Source organism: Varanus komodoensis, unplaced genomic scaffold (assembly GCF_004798865.1).
Source record: "Varanus komodoensis strain SLA01 unplaced genomic scaffold, ASM479886v1 scaffold11, whole genome shotgun sequence".
NCBI lineage: Eukaryota > Metazoa > Chordata > Lepidosauria > Squamata > Varanidae > Varanus > Varanus komodoensis.
The window spans coordinates 26,213,390-26,238,243 of NW_025335317.1; the positions used below are offsets into that span (position 1 = coordinate 26,213,390).

Consider the following 24,854-nt stretch of genomic DNA (forward strand, 5'->3'; position numbering starts at 1 on the left):
CCTATGGGATTGTAGCCCATTAGGTGGAAGATTTCAAATGTGCAGTCTTCTGAAAAATCCTACGTCCTGCTGGGCTGTTGCAAGCAGGGTGAGAGGCTGGTGGAGTTGATTTTCCCCATTATAAAAAATAAAAAATAGATGAGCTCTGAAAGCCATCTAGCTTACTTACTGACAGTGAGTGAGAATATACAATGGAGATGTCATAGGATACTTCAGATCCTGGCCTTTAATCTTCCAGTCCCTCTTTTGATTATTTCTGAAAATACCTACCTATCTTTGCAACCTTGAAAGCAGGCACTGTAGTTCTTTCCAGGGTGGCTTCATAGGAAGGGAAACTGGATCTCAAAATGCCTTCCAGGGTAATAGGGGTGCCTACAGGCTCAGGATATCTCCAATATCTCATGTACTCCAAAATATCCTGTGGTTGGTCCTGGAATGATCTCCCAGGGACAATGGGATTATTTGTTTAAGCAATGTCAGTATTTTGAAAAAAACAAAGGTAATAATACCAGATCAAGTTTCCTATAAAGAGCCAATGTGGTGCACTGATTAAGAATGCTGGACTGGGACTCAGGAGTTCTGAGTTCTAGTTCGCACTCGGCCATGGAACTAACTGGTATAGTCTCAGCCTACCTCACAAGGTTGTTGTGGTGAGGATAAGGATTAGACGAGGAGACTCATGTAAGCCAGCTTGAATTCCTTGAAAGCAAAAAGGCAAGATATAAATATAATAAACAGTGCTATTAGTATGAATAAATCCTATTTATGTTCTTGTCTGCAGTAAGCATTTTGGTAGCTTCTTGGTACTTCTAATCCAAGCAGGTGCTTTAACTGTAAAATGACAGTTAAAATGTTACCAGAAAACATTCTACACTAAATAAATGGGAAATACCCTTGGACCATGGTCCAACTCTTGTTGATTTTTTTGAAAAAAGCAATTCAGTACTATCAGTCACATCAGAAGATGGAAAGGAAGGTTTATTTTAAAATAGGTATTCAAATGTGTTTTCTACTGAAAGCAATGCCATGTAGAAAGAAGGAATATGGATATGAAAGTCCCTTTTGATACTCTATGCTTAACATCCATGGTTAGTAATCCAGCAAGTAAATTGCAGATGAACTGCATAGTTCTGGGGTCTTCAATATGGTGTCCATGGGCCTCAATTTAATCAGGGACACATTTTTGCTGTACTCCAGCCTCTCCATGCCTCCTTTTTAAAGACTGTTTATTGTAATTGGGAGGCTGGCTTTCTGCAAAATAATGTGCTGTCCTCTAGAGCCATTTTTATATGGTTTCCAAAGAACGGATTTGTGTTTTAGAGTTCAGTCCGCACCTCTGCTGACACTATTCATTTATTTTCAATTGGGTTTGTGGGAAATTGCTCACTATGTATTGGGAAAGCTCCCCAATGGCAGCTGTTTTGTAAGATTGCCCTTGACATTCTCAAAATTCCAAATATGCCCACTGACCCAAAAAGTTCAGGTAAAAACACTGTTATAGTTATATTACATCTGTCTCTTGATGAAAAATATAATGCATCCGGGGTTGGACAGAGAGAAGACAAATATGTAATAGTTAAATCTGCCACAGTTATTGTTTCTCTTATGTTTTCATGTGTTTCATGAAATGAGTTCTTGGCCACAAAAACTAATGCCACAGTAATAGTGCAATCTTGTGCATGTCTACTCAGTTCTATTGAGTTAAATGGAAGTTACTCCCAGGTAAGTGTGTATGTTTGTAGGCTAAATCTGCTAAAGATTAGATTAGATTAGATACAGGTCTGAGAAAGGATTGAAATGTAAACTATGAACAGAGTTACAATATAGGCATGAACCTGTTACTTCATCTTTCCAATTTTTCTCTCATTTCAAAATAAATATTTTAATTCCATTGGTGGAAGACCAAGAACATAATCTTAACTGGGTTGGGGATCAAGTTTTATGAATCCTTTCAGACTTTATGTACACTCTTTATATTGTTCATTTAAATAAAACTTGGCAATCAGTAAATTTATAATGTGACAATTACCAAAGTAAAATTATTTGAAATAATCCTAAATCATGGTCACATTGTTTAACAGATTCAGGCAATACTTATCAGCCAGATGGTCCCTCAGATGCTGATTTTTGGAAGGGTCCTCCACAGGAGATAGAAGAAAAAACATGGTGAGTCCTCAGTCTAATAACTTTTTCTATTTTAAAAAGATTATCACTTTTGGATTTAGATGTTAATTTTCCTCAACTTTGATAACCTGGATTTAAAACCTGATTTAGGTTCTCACTCTGCTCCAACAGATTGCCTTCCCTCTTCTCACTGTACTCATACCTGTACTGTGAACTTTATATTGATATTGTTAGCCACTTAGTGAGTCCTGTCAGGGTACTGAGCAGCATAAAAATGTGAAAATAAATAACGTTTATAGTGAAATTTTATGGGCAAAACCCCACCAGTATAATCCCTCAGAGAAATAAGAACCTGAACCCTAATTTGTGACATTGAGAAGAAAGCGTTTAAAATATGAAATACAAATTTCTCTTTAAGCTGTTTGAGTATGTACAATCACTTGCAGGTATGAGGAAAGTCATATCAAATTTGTTTGGTTTATATTGGGCTTTGTTATATTGAAGGAAAAAGGTGACTAATAACCTGAGCCTAAGTACATTCAGGCAGAAGTAAGTTCCACTGAGTTCATAGTTATTTATCTCTTGGTAAGTATCTTCAGGGACACAGATATGATTGCTGCTACTTTTAAAAACATATGCATTTTTTCTGTTTTCAAGAAGAGCAATCTATGCTATAGACCTCTTTCCCCTTGTTACAAACATTAGTAGAATAAAACTGTAAAACCTGCTCAAAGCCTAAAGAGTGTAAAGAATAGGCTAATTGTTCAGCCAGTGCGAGTGACTGCTTCTGGGAAGAGAACAGAGGGAAGCCAGGAATTGATGTCTGAATAGTGCAGCAAGACTTGTTGGCCCTAATGAGTGGAGGAAATAACATTTGGTGGCAAAATTATGAGAGTCAGCATAGCATCTCCCAGCCTTCCTAAAGTTGTTCTGCTTTTCACTGTTCAGATACTATTTTTTGCAACTAGATAGCATATTTGATTGTTTGAACACTACTGGTGCTGTTATTGGCATTAGTAGTATCTGCTTTCAGGATTGGCAAAATCTTTGCGATAATGTTACACTCTGGTAATTTTGTAACCCTGCACTTGCATAGCAATATGCTCATGCAAAGCAACTGTTGGTCACACAGTCCCTGCCACCACACCTGTGAAACTAGGCTGCCAAATGCTTGTAAACAGAAATGAGCGCAGGTTCTTAACAGTTAATCTTATGAGTATTTTGTTTTTATTTCACAGGGAAGAAGAATTTGATGAATACTTTCAAGATCTGTTTCTCTAAAATGTGATGTTGAACTCTGAAAGCTTGCAAAGCGTCAGAATCTGTAAATAATTATCAGGCTTTCATACATCATATGCTTGCTTGCTTTTGTTTTTTGATAGTGAAGTGATATAGTAACATCACATTTGGTTTTAAATGCAAAGTTACTGTACCACTTCACTATGTATACTTTGAGTAAATCTACTTGTGCATTTATGTACTTTCCAGGGTTTCCAATCCAGTTAGCAGTGAATGGATGGTAATCTTGCTTTACAGTGTAAAGTGTAATTCTGAGCATGCAACAAGAAAAAAGCACACAAAAAATTGACTCTTCCCTCTCTACAATTCAAATTGCAGCATAATTTGAACCTATTTTACCGTATGTCTCTTTATAATATGCACAAAACAAGGACATTGTTTAGTTCCCAAGTCATGGGAAATCAGAAGGGGTTTTTATTGGAATATTCTTGAAGTAAAGTTGCTGTTCTCCATCTGAGAAAACACAATGGTATATAAAGTCCTTATTTTAAGAGTGGGCACTTGGATATACCATGTAATAAAAGATCTGAAATTTTTAAAAACCTCACCTTTAATTTAACATATTCATAAACAAGTTTTTACATCCACAAATGACAGTACCTCCTTCTGCACAATGAATGTTTCTAAAAAAATTACATTTCCCACAATCCATGCATACAGAAAAGATTGTATAGAGAGAAATATTAAAAGTGTTCTTGAATACTAAAGAAATGTAGCCTTTTGTAAGGGAAGGATTCTTTAGGTAAGGGGGTGGATTTAAAGGTTAATTCTTTGTCATCTTGCAAGCTTCATTGGGAGTTAAATCCAATAAAAGCAATCAGCTTATATTTGTGTAACTTGCCTTTACAAGAATCCATTGCTATATCTGTCATTCCAAAAACTGTAAAATGTCTGCTGTGAATGACTAATTTGCTTTAAGATCCTTACAATGCCATTATAAAAAGGTACTGTACATGATTAATATGCTGAATTTTGTTTAATACAAAGATTTTGATTAACAGCACACTTAGTGTAAATCTATGTATAGCGCTATATATAGCACAGAAATGTATTTATATAATTTTATGGCATTTTAAAAGTCTGCACAAAATATTTGGCCCAGTAATCAAGGATAAAACAAAATAGAAATTTAATACATCACTATATAATTTGGTTATTCATACACATTTTCTCTCAACATTCTTAGAAGCATTTTTGTACCATATTGGAAGTGCATGTGAGAAGGTACTATGCAATTTTATTTCATCACTGTTCTAAAGGTATTTGGAGATAGATAATGGCAAACTTACACTCCAGTCCTGTACATGTATATTCAGAATAAACTCCCACTGAATTCAGTAGATCATAATTCCAGATAATCGGGTATAGGCTTGCACCATTAATGAAGTATTTTATATTGATGTGGTTGAGCATCATAGTTATAACACATTCTGAAAAGTTATTGCAGTCTTGTTTTAAAACCATAACCCTTGTGCACTGCAGATAAGTATACATGAGACAAACATTTGTCTTCATGAAACATCTTTTCCTTGTCTTTGTCATGTCCTACCTGGAGAAGGAATCTTCAGATGAAGAGTGGCCAGCACAGTGGGAGCCAGCCACAGTCGGAGAAATGGACTGAGACTACAACTTGACTGCCTTCCATTAGCGGAGCAGCCAGGACCCTCTTGGGCAGTCCCTGGATTTCCCTAAGGGTAGAAGCCAAAGTCAGAAGGAATTCCCCTCATAGGAAGGAGGAGTTGACAGATCCCTCAGAAGTCCAAGCAGCAGGCTGAGTGTGGAATCTCCTGTAAAACAGCACACTGACCTAATTAGCCAGCTGTGCTGATGTACAGCTGGCCATAAATTAGATCAGCCAGAGTCTGCTCTTCGTGGGAAACAACAAGAATTGTTATCACTGTGTTTGGCTTTAAGACTACTCAGATTCCCAGACTTTCAGCTTGCTTCTTGGACATTCTTTTGGATACCCCTGCCTTTGGATGCACAAACCGTACAGCCTTGTCCTTTGACTATTTCTTGAAAGGTAACATGGAGATTTGGCATTTGTGCGCACAGAGCAGAACAAGCCTGTTGTCCTAAGCAGACTCTGAAAAGATCCACTAATATAGATTGGATGGTAAGTCCATGTAGAAAACATTTCTTCCATTACTGACCACTTGTATAGATTTCATGGGAGATGAAATAGCCAATATTGAACATCATTCTTCAGGTATTTTCCTGTTGTTTGTGGGAGCAGGATTTCAAGGACAAATTCCACCACCTTGTGATTTTTCATTTGAGCCATAAACATGGACATCATATAGAAATCCCTCAGAATGACTACAGCTCCCCAATTCATATATACATACAAGTTTTCTGTATTTATCTGGAGTTCCCCTGTTAGTAGTACCTTGGCTGACATGCAGCTTCTGAAGCTGCTTTTCAGAAAAGCACAGCTGGTGACAGGGAAAACTAGGCAGTGAAAAAGCTGCATTCAGGGATTCTAGAGTATGGGAAGGGTAGGACTGGACTGGGAGAGGTTTTGATTTTACATTGAGTGTGTGCTGTTGCTAGTTCAAAGACTGAACTGTTAATGGGGCAGGGGGAGAAGTGATAGTGGTTTTTTTGTTTTGTTTTGTTCTGGCAACTGTCCTTGCATAGTAATTTGGTATATAGACAGTATTCCTTATGTTACCTTTGTTACTTCAGCAGCACTAATGGGAGTCACCATATCAGTGTCACTCTTCCCCAAAATAGGGCAAATACTGAAGTGGGGATGAACCACAGCATGGATTATTTCCATGTGGTCCAGGGTTTCTGATGTTATTTCTCTCTATAAGGTGGGAAAGGGACACTCAGTTGTGACTTCCATGCCATAATAATAATGTGAGTTAATGTGCAAGTGTGCCTACCGTTTTTTCCATAGGATGTCATAAACCCATTTATACAAAATAGTGGACACAGATCTACCATCTCCCCTGAAATGACAAGGACAATTGTGGGTGGGTGAGCATGGTGTATGTATGCTTAGAAAATCATTGGCTCAATAATTCAGTAAAAATAAGGTTAAACTTTAAAATATTTGCTAAATTATTTTTGAGAGAACATTGTGTCTGTGTCGTTCCTAACAGCTCAACAGTCTGGCATAAGAGACAAAATGCTAAAAATTGCAATGTTCAGCTTGTTGTAATAAGTGGCTTTTCAAACCTTTTGTAGGAATAGTTGAAGTCTGTGGGTCATTTGACTCAGTAAAACCTCTGCTTCTGTGAGGTCAAATGGCTTCTCTTTTTAAATAGCTTTTAAACATATACTAGAATCATTTGTTTCACTTTAATTTCTGCATAATAATAATGGATTAAAAACATCTAATACTTTTAGAAGCTAATTTTGTGCATTTTATTATACTCTTCTGTGTATTGTCACATTGAGCCCACTGTGTGCAGGCATAAAAGACAGACAAACATGGTGCTTCCTTGCTAATAATAACCAATGCAAATAGAAATGACTATAGAATTTGATAGGGAAATCTATTCCATCTGCAATTCGCAGTGTCTCGGGGGCTTTTTGCTCTCTTGTCCACTTACTGATTGAATCAGAGTTTGTGCAAATGCTTTATTTTTATTTTTATTTTTGGCATCTATGGAAATTTGCATTTTGGAAAATGCACAAACTTCCTCAAATATGCATCTGTGAATTTTAGTTTAAGGGGGAAAATGCCCATTTCCAGTCAGTATTTTTCTAATATTAAAACTGAATAAGAGTTCAGAAAGTCCAAAAAAAGATCTTGTCTGCAAGTCCATGGAATCTATGCAGCTCAGGAACATCTGATCTGCTGTGAAAACTACAGGTAAATTCATGAAAATTAAACACATATGAATCCATCACAGATATCACCAGTATCCATATGCACCTTACAATTATATTTGGGATACTCAAATCAACCAGTGGAGTGGAAGTAGTTCTATGTCATTTCACAGAGCACATACCTGAAGATCTAGGGGTGTGAGTTGGGAGTAGCACAAAACCTACTGTGGGTTGTGCATCTTCCAACAGTTCATTTCATCAGCCAGTATTGGCAAGGGGTTCCCTACTGGGTAGTGGCTTGCACTGTAAAAGGGTTGGTTCATATCTGATTGGAACACGACTTGTATCTTTTTCAGAATTTGGGAAAACCAAATGGTACTTTAAAAGATACTATAAGAGCGTGTGTGACCTGCAGTTCCTGTTTTCCCCAGTTATCCTGGAATAAGGTAGTTTGACAATTACAGATTAAACAAAAAACACATTTTGCATTGTGCTAGATTTTGTAAAGTTTAGCATGTTATTTCTTATATTAATCAGTTTGTTCTCTCAAAAACAATTTCTTTAAAAAATATTTTAAAGTTTCCAAATGTTTTTGTGGTCTTTTCTGTACCAGAAGATGTGTGTGCAGTAAGCCTTTTTGAGGCACAGATCTGATGCTAGAATTACAACTACTAAAATGATATGTGCTATAAATTTATTAGGAACAGTTACAGGGGAAGAATGTAAATCATTGTAAATGAAGGAACTAAATATAAAACCTATTTCTATACATTAGTTAATTATGGTGTTACAAGTTGTGCAACATTGAGCTTATATGAAATTGATTGAAAGTAATGTAAAAGTCATAATTCCCTGACAGTTTGCAGCTTTACATAAATAAAAAACACCCCATATAAATTGAGGATGACAGCAACCAAAGAAATTAACCCATAATCCATTCTTCCAGCATAATTTCAGATTATATTCCATCTATTCTTCATAATTTCTGTTCTCACCAAGTGCTATCACTTTTAATTCCATTAGTAACAGCAGATGTGGAAGGACTGAACAGTCTATGCTACTTTATGCTTTATAGAAATCCTTGGGTTCACTGAAAATCTTCCTAGATTTCTTCCAGTGTAGCAGAAATACAGTCCTTGAATATTTTTGTGCCACTTGAATTATAAAATTGTGCATGTTTTTGATTTGCCTTCTTCACCACCACCACCACCACCACCACCACCTCCTCTGCCGCCACCGCCGCCGCCACCACCTGCTGCTGCTGCTTCAGCTAATAAAAAGCAAAAAAAGTGTTAAGGTGAGATGTTGGTTTATTTTAATAGCATGCAGTAAGTACTTGAGGAATGTTTACTTCGCAGCATGAAGAGTATGTGTGTTTGACCTTTTGAAAACTCAGTATTTCAGCAATTTTGCATTCTCCGCAATTTTGCAATATTATAAACTAGGTAATATTATCATATGGTATGATGGCTGGTAAAAACACTTCACAAAGGACAAACACACACTGAACCACTTTGACTGGAAAGTTTCAGCAACTAGGTATATTATACACAAAGTGTAGTTGGTTGAAGGTCTCAAAATAGAAAATAAAGCCTCAGGTCAGTATTCCTCCAGTCTGGGAGGGAAACTGGTAATTTTTTTTCCCAAAATATGGCTAATATTTAAAAACAATGCTAAAAGTCCAGTGGCAAATTGAGACATTTTTTTCTAGTGTTTGTGTTTTTCAAATGATTCCACAGGTTTTTATTTTTTGTAATTTGTATTTTTGTGGTAGAGCAAATTTTTGCTTTCTGGTTCATTTAAATTAACATACCAAGATTAGAATTAAAACTTACATTTGAAAGGTGTGGATCACCATGTTACTAGGTTATTTTCGACCTTTGCCACCTGCATTGAAACATGTCACATGATCAGTGGCTCACTCACTCACTGGAATGCTTAGATATAGTTAACAGTATGGTATTCAAAATACTGATTTTAATTTTGTAATATCTCATATCATCCTGTTTATTTTCTTTTCTGAACTTTCCACTGTAGTGGTTCAGCAAATGTATTTTGTTTAATTTCGAAAGTCAAAATATGCAGTATATAATTACAGGATTGATAAATGGATGGATTGATTTCTATATTGCCTCACAGCTGAAGCTCTCTGGGCAATTTAATAGTCCATAGAACAGATAATAAAGGTACAATAAAATATTATAAAATCAGAAAAATATTAAAAAATTAAAGCAGATAAACAAGAACAAGTAATAAAAAAGAGAGGTGAGGAAACGAGAGAAAGACTCCAGAAAAGACTCTATGATGGCTGAACATAACATTAAAAGCCTCAGAAAAGAGGGCCTTTTTAACCTGGTGTTGAAAAGATAGCAGGTCCAATGTACGCAGGACCACAGGTGAGGAAGTTATTGCATAGATGGGGGTGCCACCACCAAGAAAGCCTTCCCCCTTGTTGCCACCCTCCACACCTTCCTCTGAGGTAGCACTCGGAGGAAGGCCCCAGAGGTTGAACTGGTAGTGTTCTGGTAGAGGTGCCCCAACAGGTATTGTGATCCTAAACCATGTAAGACTTCATAGCACCTTGAATTGGGATTGGAAGCATACAGATATGTATATAAGACATCATAACTAGATAGTTCAAAGATGTGAATGTGTAAAAATGTGTAAATATAACACTTGATACAAGTCATGTATTGAACTCAATGGCAAACCTCACAGAGGTTACTTTATGGTTTTAGATTGTAGCATTGTTTCAGTGATGCAATTCAGGAACCCTCACATACATATATAGAAGAAATTTCTGACTTGTGTCACTGATAACATCCTCAGCAGAAATTGGAGGAATTTGCTATCCTTAATTTGACTCTAACCAACAGAGATGATCTGATGGATAAAGTTAAAGGAACTGTGTGGGAAAGTGGCCATGAAATACTTGAATTCTTGATTCTGAAGGAAGCACAAGCCAAGTGTAGTCACATGCATATGTTGGATTTTAGGAAAGTCAATTTTAATAAACTCGGGATAATTGTAAGTACAGTCTTATGGGCAACAACTTTAATGAGTAAAGGAGTCCAAGATGGGCAGGATATTTTTTAAAAAGAAATTTCTAAAGGCACAATTACAAACAATTCTAACAAGAAAAAAAGGTTAAAGACAACAGAAGAAGCCAATGTAGCTGCACAAAAAGCTTTGAGATGACTTGAAAACAAAAAGGAAATATATAGGAATAAAAGGAATGCCAAGCTACAACAGAAGACTACCACCAAGGAGCATGGAATTACAGGGATGGCATCAGAAAGGCTAAAGCTGAGAATGAGCTGAGATTAGCAAGGGATGCAAAAAGTCACAAAACACCTTCCTTCAGATACATGTACAGTAAAAGAAAAATGGTGTTTCAGCTACTCTGTGAGAATGGCACGATGATAACAGGTGACGAAGGAAAGGCCCAAGTGCCCAACTTCTATTTTGGCTCAGTCTTCTCTCAAAAAGGGGTTGATGACCTCCCCAGAAAAGTGAAGGGACAGGGTTAAACAGGGTTTAAACAGTCAAGATTGAAATCAATAAAATCTCCAGGGCCTGATGAACTTCATCCTAGAATAATAAAGGCACTTCAGAAGAACTGTCAAAGCCACTGTTAATTAACTTTGAGAAATCATGGAGGACAGGTGAAGTGCAAGGAGATTGGAAAAGGTCTAATGTCCCAATCTTCAAAAGGGAAAAAATGGAGAAACCTAGGAAGTACAGACCAGTCAGTCTGACAGCCCTGGGAAAACTCTGGAGCAGGGTATATATAAAGCAGATACAGCCACTTGCTTATGTAGTTTTTAAAAAGGATTTGCGTTTTGTAAATTAAAAAAGATGTAGGCAAATATTCAATGAAGAAAAATTGTCATTGTGAAGTATGATGGGTAGTTATATGAGAAGAAGGACAAGATTCCACATCAAAATATACTTTGGAGTAGGCATACTATCCCAAAAAAATTAACTTGATTGTCTTATTCTCACATGTGTCTAACTGATTTTCTTAGTACTAAATCTAGTAAGATAAGCCGATTCATGTGGATCTCCTTAGCTGGATTGGACCAATTGTCTTTTTATGCATCTCGGTAACAACTTGAGAAACAACAAGTCTGAAAGGCAAAGCACAAATCTCACTTTGTAGTTACAGCTGGTGTGACAGATAAAACAACATTTTATGTTGTCTCTGGAGAGGGTACTCTTGATTTTGGCCTCACATTTGTGGCAGAAACAGCAAGAAAATGTAATTAAAAAGCTTTACTTTTCAGTAAAACAGTGCAAAATGGAGTTGATTCAATAGCTAATGCCATTTTCTTAAAGCTCTCACCAAAAAATTTCCAAAGGCTATAAATTCAATCATTTAGATGGCTAGTGAAAACTGGTTAACACAATAGCCCTGTTGTCCAGATGTTCCAGTGAGGTAATTCCTGCATTGTGTAATGGAAGAGTCTGCTGGAATCATTCAAAAGTTGATCAAAGCTGCTTAATTCTTCTATTCGTTTTGTGATTGTTTCACCGTTCCACTAAATATGCTACATTCGTGCTGTAATCCTATACCATTTTGTCTCACTAATCTCAATCTGAGTAGACACACATGATTGCACTGTCAAAGTTTTTTTAGTATGTTTTCATTCACTGAATATATTGGCTTGGACATAGAATAGTCCTCTCATCCATAGTAAAGCTGTTAATCTAGTGGATGGGGAAAGGGAGGCATTTTTTGTCAATTCCCACGTCTGTCCTGCACCTTCCACAAGATTTCATTAGTCCTCCAGAACAGATATATAAAGGGTATAGGAGGCAGCAAGTGGAAGGGAGGAACTTCACAGATGGAATTTCTGGAGCTAGTCTATTATATTCTGTCCTCATTTACAACTAAGTGTAGCTGAATGAAATTTTGCTTTGAACAAAAACGAACACCAACTTCAATTACAGAAGTGTGTGTATATGTATGTATATGTGTATTTTGATGGACCATGTTTTGTCCATTGTTGCTCAATGGACAAAACTCTGAGTAGTTCGCAAAAGTTAACTCCCCCACCAAATATAACATGTTTAGGTATGATAAAGACCTTTCAGTATCTTAAAGAATTAAACCAGAGTACAATCCAGCATCTGTGTAAAGATCTAATACCACAAAAACAAATTAAGAACAAAACTGAAGGACTAAAAAGCCAGGCAAAATACCACAATGTAGGCATCATGTGATCCTCCCTGGAGAGGGCATTTTGCAACCAGAGTTCCACTGCTGGAAAGGCCTTTGCTTAGAAATACATTTTTCCACATGCCTAACCTTTTTTGGCAGCCTCTTCCTCCTCCTTTTTCTTTTGTTCCTCAATAGCTTTCATTTTTTCTTCATAGATATCAGCTCGTGACTTCCATTCCACCCGATTGTTTTGAAGACCATCAAACATAGGTGTAATTTCCCTGTGGAACCTTGAGAATTCCTAAGTAAACAGGCAATTCATGGAATGACCACTCATGGTAAAAAGATGTTGAATTTGTGGTGGCAACAGATATTTCTGATAAATACAAATAACCTTTAGCTTGACAAGTGTAGTGTCATAAGTTTAATGTTACAAACTTCAGGGCAATCTTATGGTCCCCCAGCATTGTCTGAGGAGCCAAAGGATTATTTGGAATCCCAACTCTGAAATCCTGCAGTCCCAGAACTGGGACTCTACTGGCTGAGCCTGTGCCTTGCCCACCTCACAGCTGCTGCAGAAAGAACCATGCCAGCTTCCCCCTTCCAGCATGAATTGGAGAAAAAGGGGCATGCCAAGAGAGAGGAATGGAATGGAATAGGGGATGCTGAGGCCAAGGCCTTAGGCTGATTCTGGCACTTTATATAGATGGTCAAAAACAGCCAATGGGACTTCAGAAAGGGAGCTCTGCTAACTTATGCTGTTCTAAAAGTCATATGAAGTAACTTTGGATAGTTTCTTAGTTTATGCTAGCAAGTGCTATTTTCTTCAAGCACTAGCAGTCATATCTGCTATAGTGGCATGCTGAGCACACTAGAATTGCTAGCACTGGTTACTGCACATAATTTCAAAAAAAGTGAATAACATAGGTTAAAAATATCTTACCTTGTACACAAAACTGCACACAAAATCTATGAAACCAACTTGTAGCTTGGGCAATTCCTCGCTTTTGTTCCTGTCCATCATAGGCTATAAAGAAATTAAGATTCAGTGGAAATAGGTTTATGATCAATTACTTGAACAGAAAAACTGTATAATTTGTTAAACTACTTACAATTGGCTGTTGCTGTAGGACAGTTCGTTCAAGATCACCTTGCTCCCAGAATTCATTTGCAACCATGATTGCAACCTGGGGAATAAATTATTATTATTTTCAGGTTCTGATCTGTGCAGTAATTATACTGGAACAGCATTCACTCTGCCCTCTCTGTAAGAATGCATTGCTTTCCCTTGTAGAGAGGAAAGCTTTTCCCAGCTAGCATTCACCCATCAGGAATCATGGGCCACCTGTTTTAAATGGATACAAAGAGATCCAGTTACTCTTGACAGCTGCCAGAAGGTGTGCTTGAAGAAAATGAGTCTTAAGGGGTATTTGCACAAAAAAAGAATATTGGAGGGGATTGGCATCTATTTCACACAAGTGTGGTTATTCGCCCTCCACCACCTCATTAGTCCCCATCTCACACATTTTGTACCTTGTCCTGAGTTTCTAGGTGTTTAAGAAAGGGCAAACATGATTTCGAAGTTAGCAATGGTTGTTTTTTGACTGGGACATATGGCAGTGCATATTTCAGTCAAAATAAAAACAATTTTGTTGTGCAAAAATGTATTTGAAAAAGAGGATTGGCAACTATGAACACATTGAAGGAACGGTCTGCACCTGTCAAAAATGGAGAACATGTAAGTTGTTGAGCCAGTTTTCACAATTACCTGAAAAAAATCTAGAAATAAAAAAGCAACAACTAGTCCCAGGCAGTTCATGATCATAGCAGCGATTGCAAAACAACTAATTCCTCCACCGGTGTCAACAGGATACCTTCAGGATGGCCAGTGGGGGAAGAGGGACCAACAGCACGGATGACTTAATGTCTGTCAGGCACATTGTACTTTCTTGTGTAAAACCCCATTCAGCGTGGCTTATTGCCAGAGTGGGTTAGTATGACATCTGAACACATCCAGTGCATATCTGAATATGGGTTACTGTATCATGCAAACAATAGCAAAGAACTTTCCTCTTTCATGTCCTAGGACAGGGCATTACATTTTCTGGCTGGCCACTGTTGCAAGTGGAATGTCTGGGCTAGATAGATCTTTGTTCTGATCTAGCAGGATTGTTCATATGGTTTTCTCCCTAATTGATGAATTTCTGCTTTGTTATTGTTGCAAGCTGTAAGGAATTAGATATTTTATGTGAATAAATTCTTAGTCATACTTATCTCTGAAGAAACCCACCTTACTTTGTACCTCCCAAGGTTTTGTGATAGCAGATAAGTCACAGCCAGTCATCATCATAGCCCTTTAAATAAAGACAACAGATTAGAGAAAGAGAAAAAAAAATCTAGTATCCCATATTAAAGAAATAAGAAAATTAAAATGACCTACATGATTACTTCTTTTTTGGTTGGATCCATACTTATATATTTAATTGCATCCTCTTCTTTTTCCATTTTTTCAATTGCATCCACAATCTTTTGAAACATAGTCCTTTTCCTGTGAAAGTAGAATGGCTATTACACATGTGGGTGTTTTTTATTACCTTCTTGAGCACTGTAATTTCCAGATGCAACAGTTAGACTTCTGAAACTGGTTTCTGATGCTCAAGAACAAGGAGCCCTGACTGAAATTAGGGAAGTAAAGTTTGATCATGCTGTGAGTCTCAGCAATCAGCTGTAGTCATTGATTTCGATTAACAAGTCACTCAGAATATTCCTATGCCGTTATATATATTTTTTTACTGTTTTATGAATATGTTTATTAAAATCAGGGTTTTTCCACACAATCATTTTGTGCTTGTAATTATAGTATTGAGCTGATTTCCAGCAGAATCGTATTATCCTTGGTTTTCTGGCATCTTAAATATATACCAGTGCATAGTGTCCATTACACTTGAATTGCCTTTTTCACACTAGGCAGTATTCCTATTAGACTATTAAAGGTTCTATTCAGTACAAAACGCATAAGTTTCATTTTTGGATGTTTTATTTATATTATTATAGTTACAAAAATAATCCAGTAGGCCAATGAAGCAGCAACTGTGAATAGTAAGATAACATAATTCTGAAAATCAATATAAAAGCGCAATTTAAATTTTCATAAGTATTTTAGCAGGAAAGAATTTAGTACTTACTTGAAATATAAAGCCAAGTCAGTTGCTATGATTGCAACTTCAAATAAATGTAAAACAGTTTCAAACTGACGCTTATTTAGGTTCTGGAAGATATTTAAACTCTGCAAGATGAAGGTTTTTGCAAATCAGTACTGCTTGCAAAATATTGCTACTTCAAGTGCATTTACTATTACACAAAATAATCCAAACTCAAAAGGTAAGCATAGCAGACCTGACCTGAATCTAATGATTATGCTGTTTTATTATTATTATTATTATTATTATTATTATTATTATTATTATTATTATTGTTATAACATTTCTATGCCGCCCCTTGCCGAAACCTCGGGGCGGCTTACAACATGATAAAATACATTGAAATACAATAGTACATAATAAATTACCATTAAATATAACAATACAAAAAATACATTGATTTACAAATACAAAATTAAAATTATCAGTATAAAATAAAAATATAGGAGGAGAAAGAGAAGGAAGAAGAAGTTGCCCTGGCCAGATCATATGTTTTAACAATTGAAATGATGTTTAAATAAAAAGGTCTTTACCTGGCGCCGAAAAACCAGTAACGACGGTGCCAGGCGGACCTCTTTGGGGAGTGAATTCCATAGGTTGGGCGCCACCGCAGAGAAAGCCCTCCTCCGAGTGCTTACTCTCCTAATTTCTTTCATGGAGGGTTCCCGGAGAAGGGACTCTCCCGCAGATCTCAAAGGGCGGTCGGGCATATACGGACGTAAGCGCTCGTTCAGGTAGCCAGGACCCAAGCCGTTTAGGGCTTTATAGGTCATAATCAACACCTTGAATTGGGCCCGGGCTTCAATGGGAAGCCAGTGAAGCTGACGGAGGACTGGAGTCATGTGAGCATAACGCCCCGTCCCCGTCAGCAACTTGGCAGCTCTATTTTGCACCAATTGAAGTGTTCGGACTGTCTTCAAGGGTAGCCCCACGTAAAGCGCGTTACAGAAGTCTAGGCGGGAAGTCACCAGCGCGTGTGTCACCATCGCCAGGCAGTCGTACTCCAGGTAGGGGCGCAGCTGATTGATCAGCCGAAGCTGAAGGAAGGCGTTCCTCGCTACCACTGTCACCTGAGCTTCCAAAGAAAGCTCCGGGTCGAGGAGTACTCCTAAGCTGCGGACCTTATCCCTAAGAGGGAGTGTTGCACCATTCAGGACCAGGTCAAATCCACCCTCTCCGAAACCTGATCCGCCAACCAACAGGACCTCCGTCTTGTCTGGGTTGAGTTTCAGTTTATTGGCCCTCATCCATTCCCTTACCTCGGCCAAGCACCGGTTCAGCACAGCCACTGCCTCACCTGGATTAGTGGAGAATGAGAGGTAAAGCTGGGTATCATCAGCGTATTGATGATTCCGCAGCCCACACCTCCTGATGACCTCTCCCAGCGGTTTCATATAGATGTTAAATAGCAGAGGGGATAGAATGGAGCCCTGTGGTACCCCATGGCATAGCTGCCATGACGTAGAGACATGGTCCCCCAGCACTACCTTCTGGAATCGACCGTTGAGATAGGAGCGGAACCACTGCAAAGCAGTGCCTCCAACCCCCAATCCCGCAAGTCTATCCAGAAGGATACCATGGTCACAACTAATACAGACGTTACTAATACTTTTTGCACAAAAGAAGTACAAATAAATAAAAGGAGACACAGACCTCATCTTGTAGCAATGTTTTACTGTACTCTAGATGATGCCTTTCTAGAATGGAAGAGCCATGAAGTCTTGCCAGTGGAGCTGCTGACCTTTTGAAACATAATTGTATTGTTTAAAATACTTCAATATGCTTTCTAAATCATGTACACTTGTCTTGTACATTTCTGTACACTAACTTTTAATTAACAGGAAACCAATCTTAACCTAGCATACTGACAATTATTTTCAAAAGTTGGATTGTTGTGAACAGTACGGCATGCTCGTGTGTGGTGCCATTGCTCCTGCTGCATGGCTTAACTGTGTTTCCAGTGCAGACTTGTTTTTCCCAGTAAGTTACACTGGTCTATAAGGAGAAAGCCTCGAAAATGAAAGTAGCTAAATTTTACCAGAATTGGGCCACTAATAAAGGAAAATTAAGTCCTGAGTATTAATTGGCTCCAGTTTCCAAGATACAACTTCATGTCAAAATTGCATCAGAATAATTCAAAATTACAAGGGGGATGTATGATTATGCTCTATAACTTTTCTGTAAAATGTGATATAGCAATATAGGAATTGAACTTTCCATTCATTTATTGGTTTTTCATGTAACATTTTCATGCTTTTTACATGAAAAACTGACAAGCTCTAACATCTGCAAAAGACATGGACTTTTTCTTCTTGTTTGGCCAATGAGATAAGTTGCGCATGTAATGCAACAATAATGAGGGGCCCAACTCTTGTCCTGATCCCCTAGTTTGCATCCAAAATATAGGTGGTATGCCTTTTTCTACCACTGGCAGCATACTGCACTTTTGAAATGCAAATGTAACTTCTGAGATGCACAAATGTAGCAGAGGTTATCTGCATTGTTTACACAGTTTCAAGGCATCTTGGCTTCTGAGGGAAAATTTCATGCAACTGTTCCTTGGAAATGTTAGGCAATGACACTTTCATAAGCCACCAAATGTAACTGTATGATGCGTAGATTTGACCAAATCAAATGTACCTTGCAATAAAAGAACAATAAATTACAGTTAGGCAATAATCTTTAGTCTCAAAGTGAAGATAAATTTATACACTTCCATGTGGTACCATTTTTGTTGTTCTACTATACTTTGTTGAGAAGTTGCGAGGCATCATGATCATCAGGTACCTCCCTCCCTTGTAGGCAATTATACTCGCCTGTGTATAATTCTTTCTTGTGAAATGTCTTGAAAACTTTAGCCAACCAGCACCTTAATCACCTGTTTTCTAATTCATCTAATCAAAATATGCAAGAATTAGCACATTTTATCTTGGAGGTCAATAATTTCCCAAAATTTGTAGACCAGTGTTACAGTTCACGGCTCGAATGTCATGCTAAACAACCCAGGAATTGAGTATCCTAGATTGCTGGTTGCTTCCACTTGCGATGGGGACAGTCAGACATCATCTACCCATACCCTGCCATAAACACAACAACCCAGGATTTTTAAAAATTGTAGTTATGATGTGGGACCCAGGCCCACAAAGCTTTTTTGTAGTTCGTCCTCAACTCCAGAAGATGCAGCCATTTCTTTTCTCAGCCATAAGTACGGAGATTGTCATTATCATATAAAACTGTGAATTACCACTAAGATAGCTTGAAAAAGTGACAAATTCATGAAAAATTAAATCTTCCAAGAGCTTCCTGGATAAGAGTCAGTGAAGAAGAAACTGTACCTGCAGAACAGTAATGGGAAAGAGCTATTTCTTTCATGCCTTTCTTGTGGCTTTCCAAAGGCTTTAAGACCAGAAAGTCAGGTCAGATGGATCATAGTCCTGATCCAATAGAGTTCTTATTTTGTATTCAAATGAGGAATGTAGGAGAAATTTGTTTCAATTTGTGTTTGACCAGGTCAGGTTTGCATCTCTCAAAACAAATGGGGACTTAGACACAATCTGTAGTCAACATCTATACATTTCCAGGATTTGCAATGTGCTTGCAATATGCTTTAGAAAGTATGCACACATTTTTAAAATGTGCATGAGAGGTTACACACTTCTGAAAATTGTGCAGAAAAGTACTTTAATCAATGGGAGACGAATGCATGCATTTCAAAGAAGCATACAAATGATGTGTACTATTGGGAAAATGTGCAAGAATGAATGCATGAAATTTCATGTGAAAAGAAAAAAAATCAGCCTGATAAAGACAAAGGTAGAATTTGAAGAAGTTGGACAAGTTTGAACTGTACTTGTCTGCACATCCTTAGGTGTGTTTATACATAGGGAAAAGAAGTTACAGCGAACAAATGTAACTTAGAATTGAATGGTTTAGGTATGTGAAATTGCATTTCCTTCATTTAAAAACATGGATATTCAAAATGCACAGATTAGTAAATTAACAGTAGTACTTACTTCATTTGGTACAAGTTATTGGTTCCTCGGTGATCAATGTCATGGCAGAAGGCTGCAGCTACCATAGCAAAGGCTTCTAAGTCAGTATAATATTTTTTTATTTTACCTGTCTATAAAAAAGAAGTAGTTTGTTGTTTCCTTTGCATATTGGTTTGTATTTTATAATTTGTTTTACATGAAAAGCATCTTAATCAGAGATCCAGAATAACAAAGTATACCATCAAAAGGGTAAACATTGTCTGTCCAACATTGAAGCCATGCCGCCAGTTGTGGTACGTGATATCGCGATATCCTTTTCTGACTGTATACATCCACCTTGTCAGTACCTGTGGACAATAAAAGGAACTTAATTCTCTGTACTTTTAAGGCCTGTATACACTATATAAGAAATAATTTCACTACAGTTGGTAAACTGGTGGCTAATTTCTAATCATAAACATGAAGGCTTGTGCAGACAGTATTAATTTTTATGAAGCTTCCCAGTTATTCTCAAGTTTGTCTTTGTGCAAATAACTTTCCAAAATGTATTTTTGCCTGAGGCAGAAAGTTCAGGCAGTACCTCCTACACATGCATACACTTACCTCTGATTAGATTATATGACATTTTATTTTTCTTACACAGTATTCTTACATAAACCTTATTGAAATTAATGTGAGTTGCACCAAAGTACTGCTTGTTGAACAGCTTCTACTTCAGGAGGACTTGCCCAAAAGAACTTGCTGGTGAAGTGTGTCAGATCTATCACTCTGTCTTATGTTATGGTAAGGTTGCCTCCAGCAACTCATGAGGAGCTCATGGATATCAGAAGTAGCAATACTGTCACACAAGTCTGCAAGAAATGTGTCTTACATGCAGAATTGTCACATGCATGATCCATGAGCTCCCTATTCACACATGATGATAGTGCACATGTGTGTACAGTCTGGGACAGACAGGAACAAAAAATGAAAACATGTATGAATTAGTTTTTCCTATTGTTTTGCATGCTTTCTCTTTTCAAAGATTGCCTTGTATTTTAGCTTTGCAAACTCTCATTTAGGGCTTCTCTACACAAGACATTTATTGTGTGCACATGGTTCCTCACTGAGAAGTTTGCAAGTTGGTTTCATGATCTCCTCCTCCTCCAGGGTCTCTGTTCTCTTTCCAGTCATGTTTGTGGCTTTTTTTTCAAACAAAGAAAGTGCAGTATTAGTTCCTATGGCACTAGGTAGTGTTAGAAAATGTATTTTTTCACACTTGCAACACCACCTTGAGGTTGTTTAACAAAACCTGTCTGAAGGCAGAAAAAATAAACCTGGGAGGTGGAGAGACATGTTTAAAAGGATGTGCTCTTCCTCCCACAATGAAAACAGAAAAAGAAGCGTCACTAAACCATGGGATCAGTGCCTCATGTGGAGAAGCCCTTCTTCTCCAACTTTTATATACTGTAGCACACACACCAGAATAGATCTGTCTCATATTTTGGACTTGAAATGTGGGCACACTGGCCAAGAATGTCAGCCTCTGCTGCTGTAGAATAAATACAGATATGCAGAGCTGTCATTTGTTTCATAAGGAACAGGCTTTATGAAAACAAAGGGAAATAAATCTGACCTCTGCTGGTACTTTGAACTTTTCCACAACATTTATTTCAAAGAATAGTCGTATCCCACATTTTATTAACTCATGTTCTGTAACGGGGAAATCACTGAAACGAAATTCATAAAGTTCTACATTCTGTGGATCAGGCAATTCTTCCTTCTGTTGGGAAAAAAAAGTTGAGATCTTCTCAGTTTGACATGTGACAGAGATTAAGCAAGTTAAATTTTTCAGCTTTTAACTTTAGTGTAGGAGTGTTGCCTTGACAACAACTTGGAATCAAGACCTTATGTACATGCAGTTCTCATGTTTCAAATAACACTTTTTCAAAAATCAGTACAGCATGTTAAACTATTTAGTACTTCCAAATTATTTTTAAAGAGGGAAAAGTGGGTTTCTGCATTTGTGGAATGATGCTTCCTGGTGAGTTTGCAGGTTAAAATCTGAGGTATACACTCAAGTTAGGCAACATAATTTACATGGATTATTAATTATAGGTTGAAAATGAATTATAAATCTCATGACAAGCCCTCTCCTCAAGACTGCATGTAGTCCACCAAACCCTGTCATGTTCTTGAATGCCATCCCCACAATGATACTATCTTTTTGCAGTCCCAGGCAAAGCAACAAAACTCAGAGATTTACTGGTGTAGTAAATGGCATTCAGCCTGGTGCAGTTGTATGAGTATATGGCCTAGTTTTGACTAGTAAAGACGACACATGCCCCAGGCACTGAGACAGTGCAAGGCGAAAGAAGGATGGCTGCTCGCTGGCATGTATATTAACCCCATGTCCATGTGTGGTCAAACAGGTTTTGTTTTAATTCAAAAATCTAAGAGAGCTATTAGACCTGAAATTAGGACAAAAATATATGTGTGTGAGAGTGTGTTTGCATCAGAAGATGGGGAACCTCAATTCAAAAGCCAAATTCAGTTTCAGAGAAGTTGTTGGTGCTGTATTTCAGTGGTGGGTGGGACCAGAGGGAAAAGTGATAGGGGCAAAACCATAAAAGAGACCCTTTTTTCATTACTTTGCATCTACTGAATTTCTCTAGCCTCAAATTTGTTTATTTGCAAAATGGAGCTTAAAGATGTTGTAGAAGAATTGTTGCAGTCATGCTGGATCATTCTGATCATGTTTCTCCATCATCAGAAATACTTGTTCTTGCCTGTCTTCTACTGATTCCACTGAACTATGGCATTTACATTTACCTTTGAATTGATGGATATAAGAATATGTTTAAAATAACTTCATAGTAAAAATATCTCCCCCCAGAAAACCCCCTAGAAAATGTAAAATGTACATTTTCATTTGCCCATCCTTTACAAAAATGTAAAGGATGGGCAAATGAAAACGTATTTGCATGGAAAAAAATGTCAGAGGGGAGTGCAAGATCAGCTTTTCTGCAGAAAGCATTTGGAAGCTAGGGTACCACACAGAACAGGCTGTCTCCCTGAAAGCTACATGCAGCCTCTCAGATGCCCTAGAGGTTAATGGGCATTTCAGTCCAGGTAGAGATGCAGGTAGCAAACTTTCCCAGGTGCTTCCATGTTCCAATGGCTCACCCAAAACCATGAATGTTTCCCTTCAGAGGAAGTGCAGCCCCGTCCAAAATTAGGAATACCACTCAGCCAGACAATTCACCTAGCAACAGCTCTTCCATCTTAACCCTGCTTGTTGGCATTTTTCCAGTCCATTACCATGCTCAAGGACTGGTTTAGCACTTCCACTAGAAATAGAGCTGTGCATAATTCACATACTGATGGGACCTCACTTCAGATTTCTGGATGAAATCACTCAGTGTTTTCATGTACCTGTTAAAAGTGTAGGAGAGAAAACGGAACCCTATGGAACTCCATAGTATACATGGAGTAGTCCTCCCATTCCACCTTCTGGAATCAACCATCCATATAGAAACCAAATCATGATCAAATGGAATCACTGTAAAATTCCAGTCAAAACAACCTATCCAGAAGGATACTATGGCTGACAGCATCAAAGGCCCTTAGAAGTCCAGAAGAATTGACACGGTCCTACTCCTCACACTCCTGACATTAGTCACCCAGTAGGGCAACAAAATCTAGAATTAACATGTTTCATACAGTGGTTGGTTTCATACCAATATTGCTTGTCAGTGGGTGTACTGTGTGCAAATAAAATTGAACATAATATTAGAAAAATGATGACATAATACTGCCATCATCATCCACCATCCATCACCAGCATCATTATTGTTATGAGTACGAGAAGGTTTCCACTTATATTCATTCTGGTTCAAGTTGAAAGGCAGGAGTTAGTCATTCCTAGAACAATGACAATTTTAAAGTTACAACACCTACGTCATTGAGGCCCCATTGGTGAGGGTGTTCAAAGATAGGCTGGACATGCATGTGGTGGGCATGTCGTGAGCTGAGCCAGCTGGTGCCAGAGGTCAGACTAGATGGCTTGGGAGGCCCCTTCTGACTCGCTCTGTTTCTATGTTTCTATATCATTAACAAGCTCAGATTTCAAGTATTCTAATAGAACAAAGTTGTTATATGTGACAGTACATGAAAGATCAGACGATATTTTCCAATGCCTTTTGCTACCAGAAATCTGCATTCATTTCTAGAGATGTTTCAATCCAATATTTCAGTCAGATAATTCCAAAAAATAGGAGTATCTTAGTTTTTTTTAGATGGAACAAAGATGATGTAAGGGCAACCCAATTTATCATGGTTCAAACTTTATGTAGACATTTAATCTATTTGTTGATGAAATTTCATTAGATCCTTTCTCTTTTTTAATGCATCAGATTGTCCTAACATAGACCTGCGGTTACTGGTAGATCTTGGGATGATTTAACAGTAGATTGGCTGGGATTTCTTACTCCCAGTTTTCTGTTCTGTTTTTAATATTAAAAGAAAAACAATTCCTCTCCCATCCCATCCTAAACTATACTACAGAAGTTTAAAAAAAGACTGGAGTAACTAATTACGTGTAGATTGTTGTGCAACAGAACTGTAAGCTCTGTCCGATCCTACTGCTAAAAAATCCCTGGGCTCAAAATTCTTCAATTCAAAGTGTGTGTGTGTCTGTGTGTTTTGCATCTGGTTCCAGCCAAATTCTAACTAGATCCTGCAAGCTTAAATTGTTCTCACCCCTGTTACAAAGGATATGGACTACTGGTGAAAATGGCATTTTTGTGTCAAAAGTAAAAGTATTTCAGTAGTATCCCTGACACTTCCTAAAATACACAGATCCTCCACAAGCATGTAAGCAACTCCAAATACTTCTTATAGGAATACTATTGGAAAACACATAGAGTGATCTGTCTTATCACAGCTAGAGCAACAAGCTGATTAGGGCTCATTCTGTCATGCTGTACATGACAGTGGACTCAGGAAGACGTCAGTGGTAACTGACATGGCAGAATGGTAGAGAAAGATGAAACTACGCTTATCCAGTCCAATCGCTGCCTGAAGTCCCATCACCTGCATTGTCCAATGCTTCCTGATTGCACTACACTCCAGACTAAAATGAATGACAGGCAGAGAATAGACATATCACAGAAAGATCCCTGCAGAGGAACAAGTTAGAATAACACAATCAGATTTGTCATATATAAGTACCAGAACCAAACCAATTTAGAAGACCTTTCCTGTACTTTTATGTCATACACCTTCTCTTGTGTTCACAGGTATACTGCAAAG

General features: G+C 37.7%; 2 protein-coding genes across 2 annotated transcripts in view; one reads left to right on the plus strand and one right to left on the minus strand.

Annotated features, from left to right (window-relative positions):
- Nucleotides 1–15,376, plus strand: part of LOC123018225 (protein FRA10AC1) — a 37,732-nt gene extending 22,356 nt beyond the window's left edge. Inside the window, exons 12-15 of the mRNA XM_044420084.1 lie at nucleotides 2,052–2,166; nucleotides 3,363–7,652; nucleotides 8,477–8,503; nucleotides 12,586–15,376. Of these exons, the coding sequence (XP_044276019.1) occupies nucleotides 2,052–2,166; nucleotides 3,363–3,405 (158 nt within the window). The 3' untranslated portion in view covers nucleotides 3,406–7,652; nucleotides 8,477–8,503; nucleotides 12,586–15,376. The remainder of the gene's footprint in view (nucleotides 1–2,051; nucleotides 2,167–3,362; nucleotides 7,653–8,476; nucleotides 8,504–12,585) is intronic.
- The window catches only part of PDE6C (phosphodiesterase 6C), a 50,115-nt gene continuing 34,334 nt past the window's right edge, over nucleotides 9,074–24,854 (minus strand). The window contains exons 12-22 of the mRNA XM_044420652.1: nucleotides 21,178–21,324; nucleotides 19,802–19,909; nucleotides 19,584–19,693; nucleotides 17,224–17,311; nucleotides 15,556–15,656; nucleotides 14,811–14,918; nucleotides 14,661–14,724; nucleotides 13,483–13,557; nucleotides 13,314–13,397; nucleotides 12,518–12,671; nucleotides 9,074–9,093 (exon numbers count right to left, since the gene is read on the minus strand). Coding sequence (XP_044276587.1) covers nucleotides 9,074–9,093; nucleotides 12,518–12,671; nucleotides 13,314–13,397; nucleotides 13,483–13,557; nucleotides 14,661–14,724; nucleotides 14,811–14,918; nucleotides 15,556–15,656; nucleotides 17,224–17,311; nucleotides 19,584–19,693; nucleotides 19,802–19,909; nucleotides 21,178–21,324 — 1,059 coding nt within the window. The remainder of the gene's footprint in view (nucleotides 9,094–12,517; nucleotides 12,672–13,313; nucleotides 13,398–13,482; nucleotides 13,558–14,660; nucleotides 14,725–14,810; nucleotides 14,919–15,555; nucleotides 15,657–17,223; nucleotides 17,312–19,583; nucleotides 19,694–19,801; nucleotides 19,910–21,177; nucleotides 21,325–24,854) is intronic.